The 24728-nt window shown below is 42.8% G+C and overlaps 1 protein-coding gene across 2 annotated transcripts; it reads right to left on the bottom strand.

The window, feature by feature from the left end:
• Window positions 1–1073: 1073 nt before the first annotated feature.
• LOC110535787 (riboflavin kinase) lies at window positions 1074–24125 on the bottom strand. 2 transcript variants are annotated; one of them, XM_021621050.3, is made up of 4 exons: window positions 22348–24125; window positions 15942–16093; window positions 5187–5289; window positions 1074–5069 (listed from the first exon to the last, which is right to left on the bottom strand). In XM_021621050.3, exons 1-4 carry the CDS (start codon window positions 22427–22429, stop codon window positions 4918–4920), a joined length of 489 nt encoding a protein of 162 aa, XP_021476725.1. In that variant the 5' UTR covers window positions 22430–24125; the 3' UTR covers window positions 1074–4917. The 2 variants fall into 2 exon arrangements, with proteins under 2 accessions (XP_021476725.1, XP_090046445.1); XM_090190319.1 differs by lacking the exon at window positions 22348–24125 and adding an exon at window positions 21885–21957.
• Between the last annotated feature and the right edge of the window lie 603 nt (window positions 24126–24728).

The raw sequence follows: 24728 nt of genomic DNA, 5'->3' as shown, positions 1-24728 counted from the left end.
TCTACAGCTGAGGTGGGAGACTCTGTCCATAGGACAACAATCAGTCGTATATTGCACAAATCTGGCCTTTATGGAAGAGTGGCAAGAAGAAAGCCATTTCTTAAAGATATCCATAAAAAGTGTTGTTTAAAGTTTGCCACAAGCCACCTGGGAGACACACCAAACATGTGGAAGAAGGTGCTCTGGTCAGATGAAACCAAAATTGAACTTTTTGGCAACAATGCAAAACGTTATGTTTGGCGTAAAAGCAACACAGCTGAACACACCATCCCCACTGTCAAACATGGTGGTGGCAGCATCATGGTTTGGGCCTGCTTTTCTTCAGCAGGGACAGGGAAGATGGTTAAAATTGATGGGAAGATGGATGGAGCCAAATACAGGACCATTCTGGAAGAAAACCTGATGCAGTCTGCAAAAGACCTGAGACTGGGACGGATATTTGTCTTCCAACAAGACAATGATCCAAAACATAAAGCAAAATCTACAATGGAATGGTTCAAAAATAAACATATCCAGGTGTTAGAATGGCCAAGTCAAAGTCCAGACCTGAATCCAATCGAGAATCTGTGGAAAGAACTGAAAACTGCTGTTCACAAATGCTCTCCATCCAACTTCACTGAGCTCGAGCTGTTTTGCAAGGAGGAATGGGAAAAAATGTCAGTCTCTCGATGTGCAAAACTGATAGAGACATACCCCAAGCGACTTACAGCTGTAATCGCAGCAAAAGGTGGCGCTACAAAGTATTAACTTAAGGGGGCTGAATAATTTTGCACGCCCAATTTTTCAGTTTTTGATTTGTTAAAAAAGTTAGAAATATCCAATAAATGTCGTTCCACTTCATGATTGTGTCCCACTTGTTGTTGATTCTTCACAAAAAAATACAGTTTTATATCTTTATGTTTGAAGCCTGAAATGTGGCAAAAGGTTGCAAAGTTCAAGGGGGCCGAATACTTTCGCAAGGCACTGTAAGTACTTTACACCACTGAAAGCGTCACCTGTGCAAAGGAGTACTAGCAGTAAATAAATGATTGTTGAATCATCTTTGACAGTTACACTGCAGCCTACGAGAGATGCATCTTCGAACATGTTTAATAAGAGTACAACGTCAGGCAGGACCATACAGCAGCAGGACAGAAGGATTGTGAACGAGCCCAACACGTACGACTACTGGTCCCTGAACAGACCCATGGTTAACTGGGAAAAGAAAACAAAAATCCAAAGCTATGACATGATGCTTCAATAACTACAGAACTCCATGATTTCTTACAACAGTCAAACGTATGCAATCACAGCTGTAAGGACTAGAAAATAACATTGTATTGGAGGTTGGGTAAACTCTTGGAAAGCATATCAATTATTTACAAGGATGTGGCTTATCCAGCTAAAGCACATTTTGGGAACAGGCCATTCTGCCATTCTACACTTTGTTTCTTTATAAAGGCAGAATACAAGTGAAAGAAGAGTGGGAGAAGAAGCAGATGACCCTGGTTAATGGCATTGGTCTGATTCTACTGAGCACGGTCTCGACTGAGCTAGATGATCTCATATTAAACAAAGGAAACATGTTGGCTCAGGGTTGTGGTTTGGTGCCAAACTGGAGAGCAAGCCTACTAGTATTACGAACAGATGCCTCGGAGTACAGTTGCCTAATCCAACACTAGTGCCTAGTACTTGATCAAATATAAGCCATGTTGTTTTGACAGTTTAATGAGCACTTCTAGCTGCACTGATTTATAGAACATCTGACAGTTAGGTACAGAGGACAAACACACCCAGACAGCTGTAGTCCTAACAAAACTTGAAATCACGGGGAAACATTTCAATAGGGGTCTGACCAGATGATAAACATTAATAAACCAGCTACTGACCTGATGAACACAACCCTGGCCTTCAGAGTAATACCATTAAAAAAACAGAACACTGGAGCTAGGGTAAACAGAGAAATATTAGAATGGCCCTTGTCGAGTCATGTTCTCTTACTGTATATTGTCGGTTTAACTAGTCAGTGGTGGCACCAACAATTTTTCACGGTCATTGTGTAGTGCTGCCTGTAATAATACAATATTTATTGGGGATGCTAGGCTCTCGAGTGGGCTTCAGCACATTTCTTACCCCTCCCAGGAGACACCCATGACTACACTACTGAGGAGATAACTAGCATTGCATGATAAGTGTACATGGGGGGGGCCCAGGACCGAGTTTGGGAAACCCTGCACAGGCTAATGACAGGGGAAGTCAGATAAGACCGACAGTGAGCACACTGGGTTTACATTAACACAGATTCTGCTGTGTATAAGTTTGAGAAACCGTATGTATATGTTGGTCTGTGTCCTTCTGTGGTACTAAGGTATAGTACTGCTAACCACTCAGGGATATAGGTCTGGGGAACACAGAAATCCCTCGACAACTGGTGCCAAGTCCGTGCTCTAACCAAACATAAATTAACCAAGATAAAACTTTCCCTCTGGCCTTTTAAAATGGTAGAGACCGATCCCCATCCCACATTGCATAGCTTTCAATACGCCATTGTTGGATACCATTTACTTATGCATATCAATTGCTTACCCCAGTACATTTTCTGGGTATGGGTGGAGGGGAATTTAAGGTATCCTGCAATAATAAAAAGGTCATGACGTATTTTTTAAAGGAACAAAGCTCAAAATCTGAAGAGGAACATGGGGGGGAATATATTAACACCAGCCATATTGTTTCCTCTGCCAAGAGTATGGCAGAGGAACAGTCTCTCAAGTACATTAAAATCTCAAATCACATTAGCTCAACTCATTTTGAACAACTTATTATAAAGCGTTACGTACGCATGCTCAACACTGTCCACTTTGTCCTCTGACGAAATGACAAAGAAAAAAACGCACACATGCCCACCACATCCATCTGCAGAGAATCAGAGCCTTGGACTTGAGCCTTGTTCATAATGGCAGTTTGAAGTGACTCAAATCCATTTTGTTTTTTGCATATTTGAAAAGTTTTTTTTCTAAACTTTGAACAGCCCAAAAGCACAGGGAATCAGATATTTGAAAAGTTTTTTTTCTAAAGTTTGAACAGCCCAAAAGCACAGGGAATCAGATATTTGAAAAGTTTTTTTTCTAAAGTTTGAACAGCCCAAAAGCACAGGGAATCAGATATTTGAAAAGTTTTTTTTCTAAAGTTTGAACAGCCCAAAAGCACAGGGAATCAGATATTTGAAGCCACATTTCAAACCACCTTCATAGGTGGTTTGAAATCAACTACCAATCTGATTCCGGGCCATGCGACTTGTCTGAATGGTCAAATCTGATGTACTTGCCCTCGTTTTTATTATTATTATTTTTAACACTTATTTGGTATGTCTTGTTGCTTGCCAACTTTGACAAGAACATGTAGCTAACTAGCTTATTGGTTTACAAACAAATTAGTAAAATGTGCTAGAACGCTAAAGAGCTACCTAGCTAGCTAGTTGACTGCTGGGGCTAGCCAAAAAGGACTCGTTTTGAAAGTTGGGTCATCTTATCCTTTGAGCATTTAAAAAAAGTGTTCATGCACTGATTTTGAACATTCAAAGCGACTGGGAAATGTTCATGGCAGGCATGGGTGTCACCTTAGCTTGCTACACAACTTCTGAGTGACAGGAAGCAGGAGCACCACCAACAAAATCAGCCTACCCCACTGCTCACTCACCCGTTGTCATAGTAACAACTTGCGTAGCCATGTCAGCAAATGACTGCGGTCTGAACACACAAATCTGATTGGTCACTTGTAACTTGCTGTTTGGACAGTCCGTACTCCCAAAACGGATTTGAGCACTAAGGCCTGCAGTGTGAACAAGGCTTCATTCTTCTCTTATCTCAGTGGGATGAGGGTCCAAACAAGGTTAAGTCAGTAAAAACGAAATTCTGGAAACTTCAACATACAGTTATGTGGACCCATTTAAAAAATGTCAGACAAATCTTTAGTGTTAAATGGCCCTCATTGCTGGGGTGGGAGAATGCTGGATTTGACCAATGAGGAACTATACAAATTAAGGAAATCAGAGAACTGGAAGCTGCATTCAAGCATGTTTTTAGCCAACCATGCAGTTTGTGTCAAATAAGAACATCAGTTTCTCAAATAAAATAATGCGGATGAATTCAGTGCTGTGTATAATGCAACTATTTAGCCAAATGCCAGATAGAGGACTTCTCTGCTTCAAGGCAGACATTTTGAATACACCTGGAAATTAAAAGGAGGAAAAACTAAGTGCAAAGCCATGAGACTGAACCACAATTCTAAACAATACAAAATTACCATTCATTTCAAAAGGACTTTTTGTCACATATGCTGGATAGGTGCAGGGAACAGTGTTGACCAGGGGCAGCCATATTAGTACTGCGTCCCTGGAGCAAGTGGGAGTTAAGTGCCTTGCTTAAGGGCACCGACAGATTTTTCACCTCATGTGCTCAGTTATTTGAACCAGCAACCTTTCAGTTACTTGACCAACGCTCTAACCACTAGGCAACCTGCCACCTTTAGCAGTGGATTTGGTGGTACTGGGCTCCTCTCAACAGACATTCAATTCCTGGAGTTGCACATTACCAGGATCATGTCATTTGGCACCAAACTTTTTCAAACCTCTAGAATTGGACAAGTAACATATTGGCAGTATATTTTATATATCAGACAGGAGAGCCACCCAGTCATTCAAACTGCAATGGAAAACACCCAAAGCAGTGTTTGGAAAAATCACTTGGCTCTTTTTGATGAAGTAATCGTGGCACTCCTTAACGTCAGTGGTTCATGTTTGCTCCACACTAAAATACAAGCAAGGCCTCTGCCGGCCAGGTCACTAGTCCTAGTGAAAAATTACATTTGGATGGATACTTGCGACAGCGACTTTACCGAATGATGAGCAATGCGAGAGTGAATGTGTTGTGTGATTAGAGGTCAGTGGCCCTTCGTGATCTTGTTGGACGACGTCATGGACGAACTGGCAGAGGCTATGAAGAAGTTGTCCTTTTTGAGTTTGAGGTGTTCAGGGAGGTCCAGCTTTCTTTTGGCCTCCTCAATGTCATGGTTGATCGCTGCTATAAGGGCATCTGCAAACACAGAGAAGGGGTGAGAATGTGTGGCCTTAAGTGTGAGGATGGCTGTGTGTGTACAAGGATGGAGGAGCGTGCATGTGTGTGTGTGTGTACACCAGTACTCACTCTTACCAAGTGAGTCATAGCTCCTCTCTGGACGGATGTATCCCACCAGGACTACACTGAGGATCTGGCCATAGAAATCTTCTTTAAACGTGTGGATCACATGAGTCTCCTGTAATACACGTCAATCAATAAAATGTCAACAATCAACCACAAGACACAAACATAGGTAACACCTTATCCAAACCAGGGTGAAGTCTGGTTGATAGTGGTCGAGGGTCTAAAATGAAATATCCCAAATTTCAAATCAAAGTGGATTAGTCACATGCGCCGACTACAATAGGTGAAATGCTTACTTACAAGCCTGTAAACCAACAATGTTGTTTAAAAAAAAAAGAAAATAGTAAGTAATTAAAGAACAGCAGAAAAATAACAATAGCGAGACTATAGACAGGGGGGGTACCGGTACAGAGTCAATGTGTGGGGACACCGGTTAGTTGAGATTATATGTACATGTAGGTAGAGTTATTAAAGTGACTATGCATAGTCACTTTAATAAACAGAGTAGCAGTAGTGTAAAAGAGGGGAGGGGGGGCAATGCAAATAGTCTGGGTTGCCATTTGATTAGATGTTCAGGAGTCTTACGGCTTGGGGATAGAAGCCTCTTGGACCTAGACTTGGCGATCCGGTACCGCTTGCCGTGCAGTAGCAGAGAGAACAGTCTATGACTACAGTGGCTGGAGTCTTTGACAATTTTAGGGCCTTCCTCTGACACCGCCTTGTACGGAGTTCCTGCATGGCAGGAAGCTTGGCCCCAGTGATGTACTGGGCCGTACGCACTACCCTCTGTAGTGCCTTGCGTGGCCGAGCAGTTACCATACCAGGCAGTGATGCAACCAGTCAGGATGCTCTCAATGGTGCAGCTGTATTCAAATACTGTTAGTATAACATGATCTGTTAGACACACTACAACAAAATGCACATAGCAAAATTTCTAATTTGAGAATTTCTCAATTCTATGGACAAGCAATACCTCAATAAATAGACATTCAATAGCAGTTAAACATAAAATCAGTATGGCACCAAGACAATCAAATATAATTAAAAACCCGACGTCATTCACCACACAGTCAATAACAAATCAGTCGCAACCTTTAAAACAGGGTACACCCTTTTTTTTTTTTCAACAGTTCAGACCTCTGGTAGTTAAGTCTTACTACATTGCAGGGCCTATGCTTCTTACCTCAACGGAACTAGATGAACAAGCACAATCCTTGCGCTTGCCTTGAGTGCGTGCGCTTTTGGAGAGGGAGTTCCAATGCTAGAGTGGTCGGTATTTAGTGCAGTGGTGGGCAACGGAAAGCAAACTTTGCCAGATGACGTTTCTTCACAAGAGACTCCGAGGAAAACCTATAATTTTCTTATACAGTGACTTCGGAAAGTATTCAAACCCCTTGACTTTTTCCACATTTTGTTATGTTAGTCTTATTTTAAAATGTAGTAAATATTATACCCCATAATGACAATTGATTTAAAAATACAATAATATCACATTTACATAAGTATTTCGACTCTTTCCTCAGTACTTTGTTGAATCACCATCGCCAGCAAGTACAGCATCAAGTCTTCTTGGGTATGACAAGCTTGGCACATCTGTATTTGAGGAGTTTCTCCCATTCTTCTCTGCAGATCCTCTCAAGCTATCAGGTTGGATGGGTAGCGTTTTTGCACAGTGAATCTGGTTCCTCCAGAGATGTTCGATCGGGTTCAAGTCAAGGCTCTGGCTGGGCCACGCAAGGACAGTGCCTTTTTAGGTGCCTTTTGGCAAACTCCAACCGAGCTGTCCTGTGCCTTTTACTGAGGACTTGCTTCCGCCTGGCTACTCTACCATAAAGGCCTGAATGGTGGAGTGTTGCAGAGGTGGTTGTCCTCCTGGAAGGTTCTCCAATCTCCACAGAGGAACTCTGGAGCGCTGTCAGAGTGACCATCGGCGCTGCAGACATTTTTTGGTTCCCATCTCCAGATCTGTGCCTCGACACAATCCTGTCTCAGAGCGCTACAGAAATTTCCTTTGACTTCATTGCTTGGTTTATTCTGATATGCACTGAACTGTGGGACCGTTATATAGACAGGTGTGTGCCTTTCCAAATCATGTCAAATCAATTGAATTTACCACAGGTGGACTCCAACCAAGTTGTCGAAACATCAAGGATGATCAATGGAAACAGGATGCACCGGAGCTCAATTTCAAGTCTCATAGCAAAGGGTCTGAGTAAGATATTTATTTTTTTATTTTTAAATGTGCAAAAGTTTCTAAAAACCTGTTTTTTCTCTGTCATTATGGGGTATTGTGTGTAGATGAGGAATTTTATTTAAATCTACTTTAGAATAAGGCTGTAACGTAACAAAATGTGGAAAAAGGCTAGGGGGCTAAATACCTCCCGAATGCACTGTATTTTGGGTAGTTATCCAAGGTCGCCCTCTAAACTACTTTGACACAATGTACCTGCCGCTTATGGAGGCGACTTGCTAGTATAAGGTTAGCTAGCTAGTAGTGTTAAATCTTCAGACAGGACCTAGAGAACTAGAATTGCCGGTATCTAGAGTCGCTCTCTGGTCTCAACAAATTTATACAATTAATATGCTACACACAAAAGACATTTGCATTACAGAAAACAGCTATTCCCACCCCACAGCTGGGTTTCTCTTGGTGGCAGACACCGAAGCAGAGGTCAATGAGCAGCTTTGCTTCATTTCCTGTACAATTGTAGGCGTGCACCAAAGACTTGATATGCTAACTCCAACCGTCTGTCTCGCTCAAGAGTCCAACACGTTCAGGAGTTCGGTTGAACCTCTCAGGTTGAGGGTCTTCTTAGGGATGATGTGGTTCGAGACGTCTTGATTCCCAACAACTCTAATGAGTTTACTTTCAAAAGTCTCTTCCTTGGTCAAAATGCACCCTGGACAGAAAACCAGTGGTCTATGAAGAGTTCTTGAGAAAACCTGACCATAATGGGTGACGTGGTCAGTGTCACCTCTAACAGGTTACCATTGTTACTCTAACTTCCGCGACGCATATAAGGCCCTGCCCCGCCCCCCTTTCGGAAAAGCTGACCACGACTCCATTTTGTTGATCCCTGCCTACAGACAGAAACTAAAACAAGAGGCTCCCACGCTGAGGTCTGTCCAACGCTGGTCCGACCAAGCTGACTCCACACTCCAAGACTGCTTCCATCACGTGGACTGGGAGATGTTTCGTATTGCGTCAGATAACAACATTGACGAATACGCTGATTCGGTGTGCGAGTTCATTAGAACGTGCGTTGAAGATGTCGTTCCCATAGCAACGATTAAAACATTCCCTAACCAGAAACCGTGGATTGATGGCAGCATTCGTGTGTAACTGAAAGCGCGAACCACTGCTTTTAATCAGGGCAAGGTGTCTGGTAACATGACCGAATACAAACAGTGCAGCTATTCCCTCCGCAAGGCTATCAAACAAGCTAAGCGCCAGTACAGAGACAAAGTAGAATCTCAATTCAACGGCTCAGACACAAGAGGCATGTGGCAGGGTCTACAGTCAATCACGGACTACAGGAAGAAACCCAGCCCAGTCACGGACCAGGATGTCTTGCTCCCAGGCAGACTAAATAACTTAGTGCCTTGCGTGGCCGAGCAGTTACCATACCAGGCAGTGATGCAACCAGTCAGGATGCTCTCAATGGTGCAGCTGTATTCAAATACTGTTAGTATAACATGATCTGTTAGACACACTACAACAAAATGCACATAGCAAAATTTCTAATTTGAGAATTTCTCAATTCTATGGACAAGCAATACCTCAATAAATAGACATTCAATAGCAGTTAAACATAAAATCAGTATGGCACCAAGACAATCAAATATAATTAAAAACCCGACGTCATTCACCACACAGTCAATAACAAATCAGTCGCAACCTTTAAAACAGGGTACACCCTTTTTTTTTTTTCAACAGTTCAGACCTCTGGTAGTTAAGTCTTACTACATTGCAGGGCCTATGCTTCTTACCTCAACGGAACTAGATGAACAAGCACAATCCTTGCGCTTGCCTTGAGTGCGTGCGCTTTTGGAGAGGGAGTTCCAATGCTAGAGTGGTCGGTATTTAGTGCAGTGGTGGGCAACGGAAAGCAAACTTTGCCAGATGACGTTTCTTCACAAGAGACTCCGAGGAAAACCTAGAATTTTCTTATACAGTGACTTCGGAAAGTATTCAAACCCCTTGACTTTTTCCACATTTTGTTATGTTAGTCTTATTTTAAAATGTAGTAAATATTATACCCCATAATGACAATTGATTTAAAAATACAATAATATCACATTTACATAAGTATTTCGACTCTTTCCTCAGTACTTTGTTGAATCACCATCGCCAGCAAGTACAGCATCAAGTCTTCTTGGGTATGACAAGCTTGGCACATCTGTATTTGAGGAGTTTCTCCCATTCTTCTCTGCAGATCCTCTCAAGCTATCAGGTTGGATGGGTAGCGTTTTTGCACAGTGAATCTGGTTCCTCCAGAGATGTTCGATCGGGTTCAAGTCAAGGCTCTGGCTGGGCCACGCAAGGACAGTGCCTTTTTAGGTGCCTTTTGGCAAACTCCAACCGAGCTGTCCTGTGCCTTTTACTGAGGACTTGCTTCCGCCTGGCTACTCTACCATAAAGGCCTGAATGGTGGAGTGTTGCAGAGGTGGTTGTCCTCCTGGAAGGTTCTCCAATCTCCACAGAGGAACTCTGGAGCGCTGTCAGAGTGACCATCGGCGCTGCAGACATTTTTTGGTTCCCATCTCCAGATCTGTGCCTCGACACAATCCTGTCTCAGAGCGCTACAGAAATTTCCTTTGACTTCATTGCTTGGTTTATTCTGATATGCACTGAACTGTGGGACCGTTATATAGACAGGTGTGTGCCTTTCCAAATCATGTCAAATCAATTGAATTTACCACAGGTGGACTCCAACCAAGTTGTCGAAACATCAAGGATGATCAATGGAAACAGGATGCACCGGAGCTCAATTTCAAGTCTCATAGCAAAGGGTCTGAGTAAGATATTTATTTTTTTATTTTTAAATGTGCAAAAGTTTCTAAAAACCTGTTTTTTCTCTGTCATTATGGGGTATTGTGTGTAGATGAGGAATTTTATTTAAATCTACTTTAGAATAAGGCTGTAACGTAACAAAATGTGGAAAAAGGCTAGGGGGCTAAATACCTCCCGAATGCACTGTATTTTGGGTAGTTATCCAAGGTCGCCCTCTAAACTACTTTGACACAATGTACCTGCCGCTTATGGAGGCGACTTGCTAGTATAAGGTTAGCTAGCTAGTAGTGTTAAATCTTCAGACAGGACCTAGAGAACTAGAATTGCCGGTATCTAGAGTCGCTCTCTGGTCTCAACAAATTTATACAATTAATATGCTACACACAAAAGACATTTGCATTACAGAAAACAGCTATTCCCACCCCACAGCTGGGTTTCTCTTGGTGGCAGACACCGAAGCAGAGGTCAATGAGCAGCTTTGCTTCATTTCCTGTACAATTGTAGGCGTGCACCAAAGACTTGATATGCTAACTCCAACCGTCTGTCTCGCTCAAGAGTCCAACACGTTCAGGAGTTCGGTTGAACCTCTCAGGTTGAGGGTCTTCTTAGGGATGATGTGGTTCGAGACGTCTTGATTCCCAACAACTCTAATGAGTTTACTTTCAAAAGTCTCTTCCTTGGTCAAAATGCACCCTGGACAGAAAACCAGTGGTCTATGAAGAGTTCTTGAGAAAACCTGACCATAATGGGTGACGTGGTCAGTGTCACCTCTAACAGGTTACCATTGTTACTCTAACTTCCGCGACGCATATAAGGCCCTGCCCCGCCCCCCTTTCGGAAAAGCTGACCACGACTCCATTTTGTTGATCCCTGCCTACAGACAGAAACTAAAACAAGAGGCTCCCACGCTGAGGTCTGTCCAACGCTGGTCCGACCAAGCTGACTCCACACTCCAAGACTGCTTCCATCACGTGGACTGGGAGATGTTTCGTATTGCGTCAGATAACAACATTGACGAATACGCTGATTCGGTGTGCGAGTTCATTAGAACGTGCGTTGAAGATGTCGTTCCCATAGCAACGATTAAAACATTCCCTAACCAGAAACCGTGGATTGATGGCAGCATTCGTGTGTAACTGAAAGCGCGAACCACTGCTTTTAATCAGGGCAAGGTGTCTGGTAACATGACCGAATACAAACAGTGCAGCTATTCCCTCCGCAAGGCTATCAAACAAGCTAAGCGCCAGTACAGAGACAAAGTAGAATCTCAATTCAACGGCTCAGACACAAGAGGCATGTGGCAGGGTCTACAGTCAATCACGGACTACAGGAAGAAACCCAGCCCAGTCACGGACCAGGATGTCTTGCTCCCAGGCAGACTAAATAACTTTTTTGCCCGCTTTGAGGACAATACAGTGCCACTGACACGGCCTGCAACGAAAACATGCGGTCTCTCCTTCACTGCAGCCGAGGTGAGTAAGACATTTAAACGTGTTAACCCTCGCAAGGCTGCAGGCCCAGATGGCATCCCCAGCCGCGCCCTCAGAGCATGCGCAGACCAGCTGGCCGGTGTGTTTACGGACATAATCAATCCCTATACCAGTCTGCTGTTCCCACATGCTTCAAGAGGGCCACCATTGTTCCTGTTCCCAAGAAAGCTAAGGTAACTGAGCTAAATGACTACCGCCCCGTAGCACTCACATCCGTCATCATGAAGTGCTTTGAGAGACTAGTCAAGGACCATATCACCTCCACCCTACCTGACACCCTAGACCCACTCCAATTTGCTTACCGCCCAAATAGGTCCACAGACGATGCAATCTCAACCACACTGCACACTGCCCTAACCCATCTGGACAAGAGGAATACCTATGTGAGAATGCTGTTCATCGACTACAGCTCGGCATTCAACACCATAGTACCCTCCAAGCTCGTCATCAAGCTCGAGACCCTGGGTCTCGACCCCGCCCTGTGCAACTGGGTACTGGACTTCCTGACGGGCCGCCCCCAGGTGGTGAGGGTAGGCAACAACATCTCCTCCCCGCTGATCCTCAACACTGGGGCCCCACAAGGTTGCGTTCTGAGCCCTCTCCTGTACTACCTGTTCACCCACGACTGCGTGGCCACGCACGCCTCCAACTCAATCATCAAGTTTGCGGACGACACAACAGTGGTAGGCTTGATTACCAACAACGATGAGACGGCCTACAGGGAGGAGGTGAGGGCCCTCGGAGTGTGGTGTCAGGAAAACAACCTCACACTCAACGTCAACAAAACTAAGGAGATGATTGTGGACTTCAGGAAACAGCAGAGGGAACACCCCCCTATCCACATCGATGGAACAGTAGTGGAGAGGGTAGCAAGTTAAGTTCCTCGGCATACACATCACAGACAAACTGAATTGGTCCACTCACACAGACAGCATCGTGAAGAAGGCGCAGCAGCGCCTCTTCAACCTCAGGAGGCTGAAGAAATTCGGCTTGTCACCAAAAGCACTCACAAACTTCTACAGATGCACAATCGAGAGCATCCTGGCGGGCTGTATCACCGCCTGGTATGGCAACTGCACCGCCCTCAACCGTAAGGCTCTCCAGAGGGTAGTGAGGTCTGCACAACGCCAGGGGCAAACTACCTGCCCTCCAGGACACCTACACCACCCGATGTCACAGGAAGGCCATAAAGATCATCAAGGACATCAACCACCCGAGCCACTGCCTGTTCACCCCGCTATCATCCAGAAGGCGAGGTCAGTACAGGTGCATCAAAGCTGGGACCGAGAGACTGAAAAACAGCTTCTATCTCAAGGCCATCAGACTGTTAAACAGCCACCACTAACACTGAGTGGCTGCTGCCAACACACTGACACTGACTCAACTCCAGCCACTTTAATAATGGGAATTGATGGGAAATGATATAAATATATCACTAGCCACTTTAAACAATGCTACCTTATATAAATGTTACTTACCCTACATTATTCATCTCATATGCATACGTATATACTGTACTCTATATCATCGACGGTATCCTTATGTAATACATGTATCACTAGCCACTATACTATACCACTTTGTTTACATACTCATCTCATTTGTACATACTGTACCCGATAACATCTACTGTATCTTGCCTATGCTGCTCTGTACCATCACTCATTCATATATCCTTATGTACATATTCTTTATCCCCTTACACTGTGTACAAGACAGTAGTTTTGGAATTGTTAGTTAGATTACTTGTTATTACTGCATTGTCGGAACTAGAAGCACAAGCATTTCGCTACACTCGCATTAACATCTGCTAACCATGTGTATGTGACAAATAAAATTTGATTTGATTTGATTTGACTTATACCTTGTTGGTCAGGGGCCAGGGAACAGAAGTCTATTCAGATCAGATCCCATGGAACGTTGCTAGACATCGACCCATTTCGGCAACTGTTCTTCCACAGTTTCAGACACAGGGCTCTACATTACGGGACATGCATAGAACCTGTCCTTTATCAGCCTATTGGTCATCATGGCGCTGGTGCAGGACCTGGGAGTGTTACTTCTGAGGGAGCAGCAGTTGGTGGACCTCTGACTGGTGTGTGTGTCACTTAGTAGACTAGACCATCCTTGAGTTCCAACTTCTCAGAGGAACTGGGGTGAGAGTCAGTGGCTGGAGAGAACAGAAGTATTTAGATATTTTCCCCATAGGATTGGAGATCCTCACGCGAGGGTCGTGGGACATGCATATAGTGAAGGGATGCTCTCTGGAGGATCCCAAGTCTCAGCCACTCTACTGAAAAATCTGTCTACACGTCACTGCCAACGGTGATGGGAACTTTCATCCGCCCCAGACCTTGACGGACCGTCTACCTACAAATCGATCCCGCTCCAGAGTACAGGCCTTGGTGTAATGCTCATTCCTTTGACGAAGTGCGAATCCAACCATCACCCCTGGTGAGACAAAACCGTGATTCGTCAGTGAAAAGCCCATTTTGCCAGTCCTGTCTGGTCCAGCGACGGTGGGTTTGTGCCCATAGGCGATGTTGTTGCCGGTGATGTCTGGTGAGGACCTGCCTTACAACAGGCCTACAAGCCCCCAGTCCAGCCTGCCTCAGCCTATTGTGGACAGTCTGATCACTGATGGAGGGATTGTGCGTTCCTGGTGTAACTCAGGCAGTTGTTGTTGCCATCCTGTACCTGTCCCGCAGGTGTGATGTTCGGATGTACGATCCTGTGCAGGTGTTGTTACACGTTGTCTGCCACTGCGAGTACGATCAGCTGTCTGTCCTGTCTCCCTGTAGCGCGGTCTTAGGCGTCTCATAGTATGGACATTGCAATGTATTGCCCTGGCCACATCTGCAGTCCTCATGCCTCCATACAGCATGCCTAAGGCATGTTCACACAGATGAGCAGGGACCCTGGTCATCTTTCTGTTGGTGTTTTTCCAGTCAGTAGAAAGGCCTCTTTAGTGTCCTAAGTTTTCATAACTGACGTTAATTGCCTGCCGTCTGTCTGTAAGTGGTTAGTGTCTTGTTAATTAATTGTTCATGGTTTATTGAACAAGCTTGGGAAACAGTGTTTAAACCCTTTATAATGAAGATCTGTAGGTGTGTACTCATTCCCAATTCAAATACCTTTAGAATAACCTAACCCATTATCAGACACACTACAACAAAATGAACACAGCAATAGACATTAAACATAATCCTATCAGTATGGCACTAAGTCAACCAATAGACTTAGAGCTCACCCCAAACTACTTCGACACACGGTACTCACAATACAAATGTCTCTGCCGCTTACGGAGTTGACTTGCTAGTATAAGGTTATCTGGCTTGGGTTAACTAGTTAGAAGCCAATATTAGCTAGTAGCGTCGCATCTTCATACAGGACCCAGAGGAAACTCTAGAATTGCTAGAGTCGCTATCTGGAAGAGGGGATGTGATGGTATGGGGGTGCTTTGATGGTGACACTGATTTACTTCGAATTCAAGGCACAATAAACCTACGTGGCTACCACAGCATTCTGCAGCCATTCGCCATCCCATCTGGTTTGTGCTTAGTGGGACTATCATTTGTTTTTCAATAGGACAATGAACCAAAACACACTTCCAGGCTGTGTAAGGGCTTTTTGACAAAGGAGGAGAGCGGTAAAGTACTGCATCAGATGATCTTGCCTCCACAATCACCCAACTCTCACCAAATGAGATGGTTAGGAATGAGTTGGACCGCAGAGTGAAGGAAACGCAGCTAACAAGTGATCAGCATGTGGGAACTCCTTCAAGACTGTTGGAAAAGCTTTTCTCGTGAAGTTGGCAGAGAATGCCAAGAGATTGCAAAGCTGTTATCAAGGTGGCTACTTTGAAGAATCTCAAATATATTTTGATTTGCTTAAAACTTGTTCGCTTACTACATGATTCAATATGTGTTATTTCATAGTTTGTGTCTTCACTATTACTCTACAATGTAGAAAATAGTAAAATAAAACCCCTTGCATGAGTACCTGTGTCCAAACATGACTGGTACTGTAAATACAAATATATATATTCTAAACTTAAGTTCAAAAAATACAATTTGTTCTGCAATTTTGAGAGTCCAAAAAGGTGTGGAGACCAACATTTATTTTTTTATTCATTTTTCAGACTTATTTTGGAAGAAATAGGGAATTATTTGAGAAGTGCAGGGGTGCCAATATATTTTGCCATAACTATATTGGCCTTTATACCTTTATAACCTATATGGGTGGGCGAGCTGGACTTGCCATGGATTTCTTGGCGTTGTTGTAGTAAGGGTTACAGCCGATGCTCATCACCATCTTGTGGATGTCTCCGTTGTCCACGCACGCCCAGCCATAGTAGATTCCTGTGCTGATGTCGCCAGGCAGGAGCTCCACCACAGAGTCTGTGAAGTTGGCTGATCAGAAGAGACATTCAAATGACATTACAGGGCTTGACATTAATTTTTTCAGCCACTTGTCCTTCAGACAAAGTCAGTAACACCATGAGCCAAAATGGTGAAGTACATAGGATGTGAAATTATTTTCGGTCCCATTCTGTGAGCTTGTGTGGCTATCACTTCGCAGCTTAGCCGTTGTTTCACCTAGACGTTTCCACTTCACATTAACAGCACTTACCTCAGCACTTTGACTGAGGCAGCTCTAGCAGAGCAGAAATTTGACTGACTTGTTGCAAAGGTGGCATCCTATGACGGTGCAACGTTCAATAGGATGCCATGTTCAAAGTCACTTAGCTCTTCAGTACGACCATTCTACTGCCAATGTCTGTCTATGGAGATTGCACAGCGGTGTGCAAGATTTTATACACCTGTCAACAACAGGTGCAGCTGAAATAGCAGAATCCCCTAATTTGAAGGTGTCCTCATCCTCTTGGTCATGTAGTGAACCTTTAACATCATGTCAAATGTTTCAGGCATATCCACTAGCTAGCTAGTAAAATAGTACAACTTGGCTAGGCAAGGTAACTTATCTAGTTCGTTCATTAAGTGTGAATGCCCCAGAAGCCGGTGTTGAGGCTTTGGCACGTTTGCCATGATGGCTTCTCGGGAATTATCCCTTTTATAATACGGGTTAGCAACATATTCAAATATGATTGACGTATTGTCATCAAAAGCTACATTTTGGTTATTTTATTCATACAATATCATCCTTCCACAATATATAACTGACACAAATCTAGGGTTGCTTCCCAAGCCGGCTGGTCGTTCGTTCTGTCGGTTGAGAGACGCTACCCAGTCGTCCAGTCTGTTTTTCCATTGCCATATTGTCTGGAAACGTTCTTATCCCTTGCTTGCTAGCTATACACTACAATAGTAGCTGCATTTGTTAAAACGGTTTTCTAGTGACATTTACCAACGAGGCACGATTTCGCCAGGCATAGAAAAAAAATGCTCTCGTTAGGACGCCGTTGTTTAGAAGAGCTAGCTAACTATAGGGTGACCAGATGTCCCCGTTTTTGGTGGCCTGTCCCCGGAAATGTCCCCGTTTTTAACTGTGCGTTAAAAACAGACCGCAAAGTGAAATATTTTACTTGGCAAGAAAGACCGGGCAGCAGAGCCTACGGGGTTGATGTCTCAATCGCGTTGTGCTTGTTTAGGCCAACAGAGGGGGCTGCTCGCTATAGCAACTTCATTCACTCTTCTTCTACTACTAACTACTTGCTCGCGATAGTTTTAGAGAAAACTGCTGTGGAAAACTCAGCCAGAAGCTAGCAAGTATCAAGTGAATCCACAACATCACCACCAACGTCTTTTCAAGCCAGGTACGTTACAATCGTTTGAGATACTAGCTAGTGATGTTATGTCACAATTTATTATCTAGATAGATAATCTGCTCTATAAGGTTATGCTAGCTAACGTTAGCTATGTAGACTAAGTTGGCTAGCTAGCTACTGTTATGGTAGCTAGGTTAAAAAACGTTCACATGTAAACATGCAGTGGACAGGCTATTTTGAAAATATGATTATATTAAATGAAAGCACAATTATGATAATATTTTTGTAGATTACAATTTTAATGGTTTGGCATTATGTGAAAATATACGAAGAAGAGTGAAGGAGACAGGAGGAAAGGTATGATTACAGAGCCTGCCAATTTATCATTCCAAACAATGTTTTTCCGGTATAAAATACAAAAATGAGGCAAGCAATGGGAATCTGTTAACCAAAGTATTTTATCTAATAGTATGCTATTTATTAATACAGATTGGAGAGGAAGGAGAAGGAAAAATTAATGGAGTAAAAAGAGTGAAGCAAAGAGAGTGTAGAAGAGTGAGGTGGAAAGGTGAAGGAAGACGAGTGAAGAAAAGAGAATAAAAAGTTGAGTAAGAAGAGTGACAAAAGGAGAGTGAAGAGCAGACAGAGGAGATACAATGACTCTTTCCAAGAAATGGAAATGCACTCTTTCTTATGAAAAACAGAGAGAATTTCCATCTATAAACTCAGGTCAAGACAATCGAATGGTTCACTGCACCCTTTAATTCCTCTCTTTCAATTGGCAGCCGGAGAAGAACGGCAGTGGTAGAACATCAGCAGACGAAAAAGCATAAAGCCTCTGAGGGCCTGTGTTAGTATTCCCTCTGGCTGAGACGCAAAGAAAGTTCAAGGAGAGGGGCTACAAGAATGATCAGATTAATATTGCCATTGAGAAAATTCAAAACAAAACATTACCTTTTTCAAGGTCAGTCTCGCAAAAAGACGCATTCTTGCGTTCTAACTACCCGCTATTCAAAGTGCTCTGAACAAATTAAGGGAATTGTTCAAACATTGGCACATCCTAAAATCCGATGATAGTCTCGGTAATGTGTTTTCGGACCTTCCCTTGGTCGTATTCTCACGGGGCAGAAATCTCAGAGACCAATTGGTAAACTCTGATTTACCACCCCAAGATATTCCTGAACAACGTCTATTTGCGCCCCTACTGGATGGAAATTACAACTGTAATGGCTGTGCTCAATGCAATGGCACTTATACATGTAGATCCTTCAAACACCCACAAACAGGGAAATCGATCCCAATAAAAGGTGTTATTACGTGCTCCACTAAGGCAGTTATTTATCTTATAACTTGTCCTTGTGGTAAAAATTATGTAGGTAAAACAAAGCGCGAATTAAAAGTACGTATCTCAGAGCATCGTAGCACCATTAAGTGTAAAAACTTTACTTATCCAGTTGCGGCCCACTTCTTGGAGGCAGGCCACTCGATTTCGTCTCTGCGTTATATCGGCATCGAACATGTCACCCTCCCTAGGAGACGGGGTGACCTTGATAATTTATTGTTAAAACGAGAGGCTGCCTGGATCTTTAATTTAAAGACCCTTGCGCCCTTCGGTCTCAACGTAGACTTTGATCTGAAGCCATTCTTGTGATTTTGCCATTGTAATTGTTTGTAAACTTGTGTAGTCAAATTAATCTATGATCGTATGCTATCCATTTGTTGTTTGTATGCTGTTCTTTGTATGCTGTTCTTTGTATGACATTTTAATATTTGTTTATTAACCAATGATATTAGGCCACTCTTGGCCATGATTACAGACACCTTTGTCTTTTGACACTATATAAACGAGTCATCCCGCAGTGTTTGTGATTATACCCTGATGAAGACAGCTTGGCTGTCGAAACGTTGGTAATTATATTTTTGTATCTGAGCTCCTAGAGTGTTCGGCTCTCTTTTATTTTCAAGTTTTCTACTCCGCTAGCCAGCACCTCGTCTTAATAGGTGTGCGTTTCTTTTTCTTCTAGTATGCCCTCTGTCACCACATTCTTCAAGAAGATAGAGCCTTCCCAATAAGAATATGGTTTAGCTGTGCAGTAGGGTGTCTTTGCATACCACACTATGCGACACAATCATAGTTACAGATCTATGGACTGCACAACACAACTGACACAAAAGCTTTATGAGCCAAAGTTTACATGTGCTAGGACAAAATGTGACACCAGTGACACAGGACCTAGACCAGGTTGAATTTGTGTCCCTGTCCATTGATGCGCCAATCATGGACATGTTAAGCTGCTGCCTATAGTAGTCAGATATTGTAAGATATGATGGCAGCACATCTGTGGAAACAAAACTGCTTGATTTTGTTGAATTGAAAGGAGAAACAGCAGAGGAGATTGCAGCTGAGGTCCTGGCTGTCATCCAAAAACTTAACCCGGAAAACAGTCGTGGCATTCTCTGCCGACAACAAATACCAACTTTGGAGGACTGAATAGGCTGGGGAGGGTCAATGTCCATACCAAAGTTAAAAATGCTCTGCAGTGGGAGGTGGCTTAGGTTGTCCTGCCCACATTCATATCACAGTCAGAACAGCTTTGGATATTATGTTGAGTACCTGTTCAATGATATTTGGATATGTTCATATTTTCATCATCAGAGTAGAAAGACTGAAGGACTTTTGTGAGTTTTTTTGGCCAGGAGTACCATGACATTTTAGGACACAGCAATGTTCGCTGGCTGTCCATGCTCCCTGTTCTAGAAAGAGTGCTGAAAATGTATGTGCCATTGAAATCGTTTTTTATTTCTGAATACAAATGCCCTGTTGTCCTGCGAACAATGTTCGAAGATCCACTGACTGAACTTTGGCTGGCCTTTGTCAATGGAAACCTGACCGTATTCAGTGACACGATCAAGATGCTTAAAGGCCAGGACCGCTGTGCTGTGGAGTCCGCTGCAATTCTGAGAAACTTTGAGGCAAAGTTGACTGCAAGACGTGACGACAACTTCATTACAGTTTTGGTCAGAGGACTTCTGAGAGAGCTAGAGGAAAATGGAGCCATGTCTAAAGAGAGCTTTCTCAAAACATCCCAATCATTCTTCACTATGGCTGTGAACTAGTTGCAAGCATGGGGAAAGCACACAAATAATCTAAAAGATTTACATTGTCTCCTTTTAAAAAGTCAACCTCTGCGTTAAGAGATCCAGAAGGTACACTGCAGGAAAAATATCCCAATGTGACCATCAATGAGGATGCATTGTGTGACGAGGTTACTGGTCTACAAGAGTTCCTAAAGGGGGGAATCGCTTGAAGAATGGAAAACATCTGAGACACCGCTTAGTCAGAGGGAGTACGGTGGTTACCCACTTCAAAGCGAGTGACATCCCACACACTAACCTAGCTAGATTAGCGTCTGTTGTCATGTGCTTACCTGGAAGTAATGCACCAGTCGAGAGAGTTCTCCCAAATGAATGATATGGACAGCAGCAAGAAATAGGTTCACTGTTCCTACCATCAAGGCCATGCTTATTGTGAAGACAAACTTCAACCTCCCCTGCCAGGAGTTCATGGAGAAGCTGGCCAAAGACAGAGCAATCCTGAAGAAAATACATTCTTCTGAGAAATAGAGATCAGGTTGGTATAAGTATATTATGTAGTTACCAATCTCATCAGCATCTTATTTCTTTATTAAGTATTTCACATACTTGTGTGTTTTTTCAATTTTGCTCATGTTCTATTCTGCTCTTATTCTAGCAGGACCACTGAATGGCTGTCCAGATCAGACAGTTCTGTCTTGTCTGTAGTGTTTCTGTAATATAGTTGTCTTCCCTGTCTGTCACAGTGTGCCTGTTAGACTAAATACATAAAACCGTAATTTGACCCCTTTTTTATGTCATAGATAATAACATTGGATATTTTAATTATATATTGACTACCAAACCGGAAATGTCGCGGGTTTTCATTTCAGAAATCTGTCCACCTTAAACTAACATGGCTAACACAATAAACGTCTAACTGAAGCTGGAAATCATGCAAACTAGCTGCACTCTGTTTAAAAAAAATGGACATTTTGTATATAGATCCATAAAAATGAACTGATTCGTGATTTCGACTGACTGATAAACGCAGCCTGACTCGCTCGTCCCGACCAACATTCACATTCATTACAATGGGACAGTTGGAGACCGAATTTGAATATTGAAACAATGTTGCAAATGTCAGACAGACAGTAAGGTTGATACAAATCGCCGCTGTTGAAAACTAAATGCTAGTCTAAAAGAAATGTGATAATGTCTAGATGGTCTCCACTATAGAAAGCACAAGTTTATAACTTCCCTGCATGGGTCGATAATCCAGGCTGTATCACAACTGGCCGTGATTGGGAGTCCACAGGGCGGCGCACAATTTGCCCAGCGTCGTCTGGGTTTGGCTGGTGAAGGCGTCATTGTTAATAAGTAGTAGTTCTTAAAACACTTACCTAGTTAAAATGTTATATTAAATAAATATTTAAAAAATAAAAGGACAGTGGATTGCGCAGTCAGATGGAACAGAGTAAATAGGCATTTTAACGTCATAGATTTAGCCAGTGGTCATTTGTGGAACAGATACCGGCTGGAACGCGCTTTTAACCAATCAGCATTCAGGATTAGATCCACCCGTTGTATAGCTGTAGTTATGTTTCGCGCATGGATTTGTTTTACTGTTTCCTTTAAATTATTTTCAGTCATAACAAAGATAGCCAGCTAAAATACTAAATTAACTAGCTAGCTAAAGTGTTAGCGCGATACAAGGCCTATATAATCTCTAACTAGCTGCCAACAGCAGTAACGTTAGCTATCTAAGCAGTGAAGTCAAATCATAATTATCAAACCACATGCCGGTGAAGCATACCGTTAACACAAACATATCTAGATGATACCGTTAGCTACGTTTAACATTACCTGTGAGAATTCCTAGTTCTTTGCTTCCTCGTCCGAATCCTCGAACGACTTCCCCCCGGCAGAAATACGGAAGATTTTTCATGTCTGCTCTTTTCCAACTGGAGACGACTTTCAACAAACGTTAGCTAAATTGTTAACGAGCTGTGTAGTTAGTTACCTAATCAAGCCTAGTCTCTAAAAAGCGTGCTGTAACGTTAGCTAACTCGACACACACTGGTGAGGATGACCTCGAAACGAAAGACAACTAGCTAGCGAACCACTGACAACCGCAGGAAGAGATTATTCCCACAAGGACCACAGTTCGTATTTTATTGCTTATTGACCGGCGAAAATTACAGAACAATTCATTTATCTAAACTAGCTAGGTAACGTTAGTTTGAGATGCTTTGGTCAAGTACCTAGCTAAGTGGGCCTATTTCAATTTGTAATTGAGGTCGACGCTGCTCAGTGTTTTTCTAAATTAACCTATGTGAATGAAGTCGACGATGCTCAGTGGTTTGCTGCAATCTGGTCTCAGAGCATCTAGTATTATTCTGTACGTACTTCTTGTTCGTTGGAATTTATCAGCAATGGGCGTCCAACGTTTTGGTGCATTACCGCCACCTACTGTACTGGAGTGTGAGTCAGAGACAGGGAGAAACTAAAACCTACCTGCCAGCCCTGTTGCCATAACAAAATACCTTTATTTAAAAAAGTGTTAATATCTACTCAATATATTCGTTAAAATCATTTCCTGTAGCCCCTTCTCCCTCATACTAGATTTCAGTCTCTCGTACACTGTGATACTACCCACACTGTAGCAATACATGCTCCATGGTCTCTGTTTCCTGGCAATAATCATGCTTTCCTATCACATTTAAAGTCTTATTCAAGCGGCTTTGTCTCACCCTTAATCTTGTAAAATAGCCTACTCTCTTCTATCCCTTCCTGCCATCCTCCCCTCTGTACTTAAATAAATGTCTGCCCTTAGTATGTCAATTCTACTGTATGTAAATCTGAGACACTCCATTTATGTTATGTTTCATATGGTATGTATTAATGGCCACCACTAACTTCGTTTGTTACAGTTCTTAATTAATATACATTACAAATCGCAAAATGTACAATATGCTACTAATTTGCCAAACATACAATATGCTATGAATTTGCGAAACGTATAGTATGTTACAAATTATAGCTAGGTCACTAACATTAGTTAGTTGGCTAACTTTGGCTATGGGTTAAGGTTAGAGTTAAGTAACCATCTGGCTATGTAACCATACCAAACATAACATATTAAACTAATGTAGAGGTCCGGAATTATATTTACTATGTTACGTCTGGTCTATGAGACCAGGCTATTTATTTAGGCTATCCATTAGCATTTGCGCTGGAGAGCTGCGTGTTACCACAGTCAAAGGTAGCGTTTTGGTCTTACTTTAAGGTTAGCAGTGTGGTTAGGTTTAAAATCACAATTTAAGAAGATCAATTGTAGATATAGGCGGGATTTACGACTTTATGGCTGGGGTAACTAGTGACGACCTGTACTTAGTAGCTAACTGACCTCGTACCCACCCCAAGGCTCTCATCCAATGACTGCTCTCATCCATTACGTAGCCTCCGCCTCTTTACCTCTATGCAACTCCACAAGTGCTTGGTCTCAAAAATCGACAATGTTATTGAGGCACAGAATGACGAAGGCGTATAATACATCAGAATTTAAGTTGAAATTATTTTATGTCCAGGAGTTCTCCTACTTGGAGAGGACTCTGTTACCTTCAGTTTACAAAAAAAAAAAAAAAAAACGTATTCAGGACAATAGGATTAGCAATCTTACGTCCATTTTCTACATCAATTATTCACAGAGTAATAAACTACAAGGTCCTACATATATGCCACTAGATGACGCTGTAAAACGAATGAATGCACCTAATCCTCTGAATGAAATTGTGTAGACCAGGGGTAGGCAACCCAGTTCCCGGAGAGCTGCAGGGTATGCCTGATTTTGCTTCAACCGACCTGGAAGACCAGGTGTGTTGAATTTAGTCACTGAACTGATCAATTAGCTCAGGTGGTCAGTTCAATGATTGACTAAACTCAACACACCTGGTCTTGGTCCATTAAAGCAAAATCCTGCATTCCCTGTGGCTCTCCAGGAACAGGGTTTCCTATCACTGGCATAGGCCTATTTCTATTTATATAGAGCATCTATTCACTGAGTGTACAAAACATTATGAACACCTGCTCTTTCCATGACAGACTGACCAGGGCCCTGTTTCAGAAAGTGGGTTTGGTGAAAACTCAAGTCAGTTGACTCAGAGTTGAAGGAAACTCAGGGTTTTTGGTTTCACAAAGCCAGTTCAGCTTAACTCGGAGTCAGTTACTATGGCAACATACTCCAT

Source organism: Oncorhynchus mykiss, chromosome 11 (assembly GCF_057628025.1).
Source record: "Oncorhynchus mykiss isolate SJ-2025 chromosome 11, ASM5762802v1, whole genome shotgun sequence".
Taxonomy (NCBI): domain Eukaryota; kingdom Metazoa; phylum Chordata; class Actinopteri; order Salmoniformes; family Salmonidae; genus Oncorhynchus; species Oncorhynchus mykiss.
This window is presented reverse-complemented; position numbering and strand designations above follow the sequence as displayed.

What these genes read in the sequence shown, in the direction of transcription:
- LOC110535787 (XM_021621050.3), bottom strand. Translation starts at nt 22,429, where the DNA reads ATGAAAAATCTTCCGTATTTCTGCCGGGGGGAAGTCGTTCGAGGATTC. An exon ending in AGAACTAGGAATTCTCACAG is followed by an intron (nt 16,094 to 22,347) that starts GTAATGTTAAAC and finishes TCTTCTGATCAG; the next exon opens with CCAACTTCACAGACTCTGTG. An exon ending in GAGGAGCTATGACTCACTTG is followed by an intron (nt 5,070 to 5,186) that starts GTAAGAGTGAGT and finishes CTGTGTTTGCAG; the next exon opens with ATGCCCTTATAGCAGCGATC.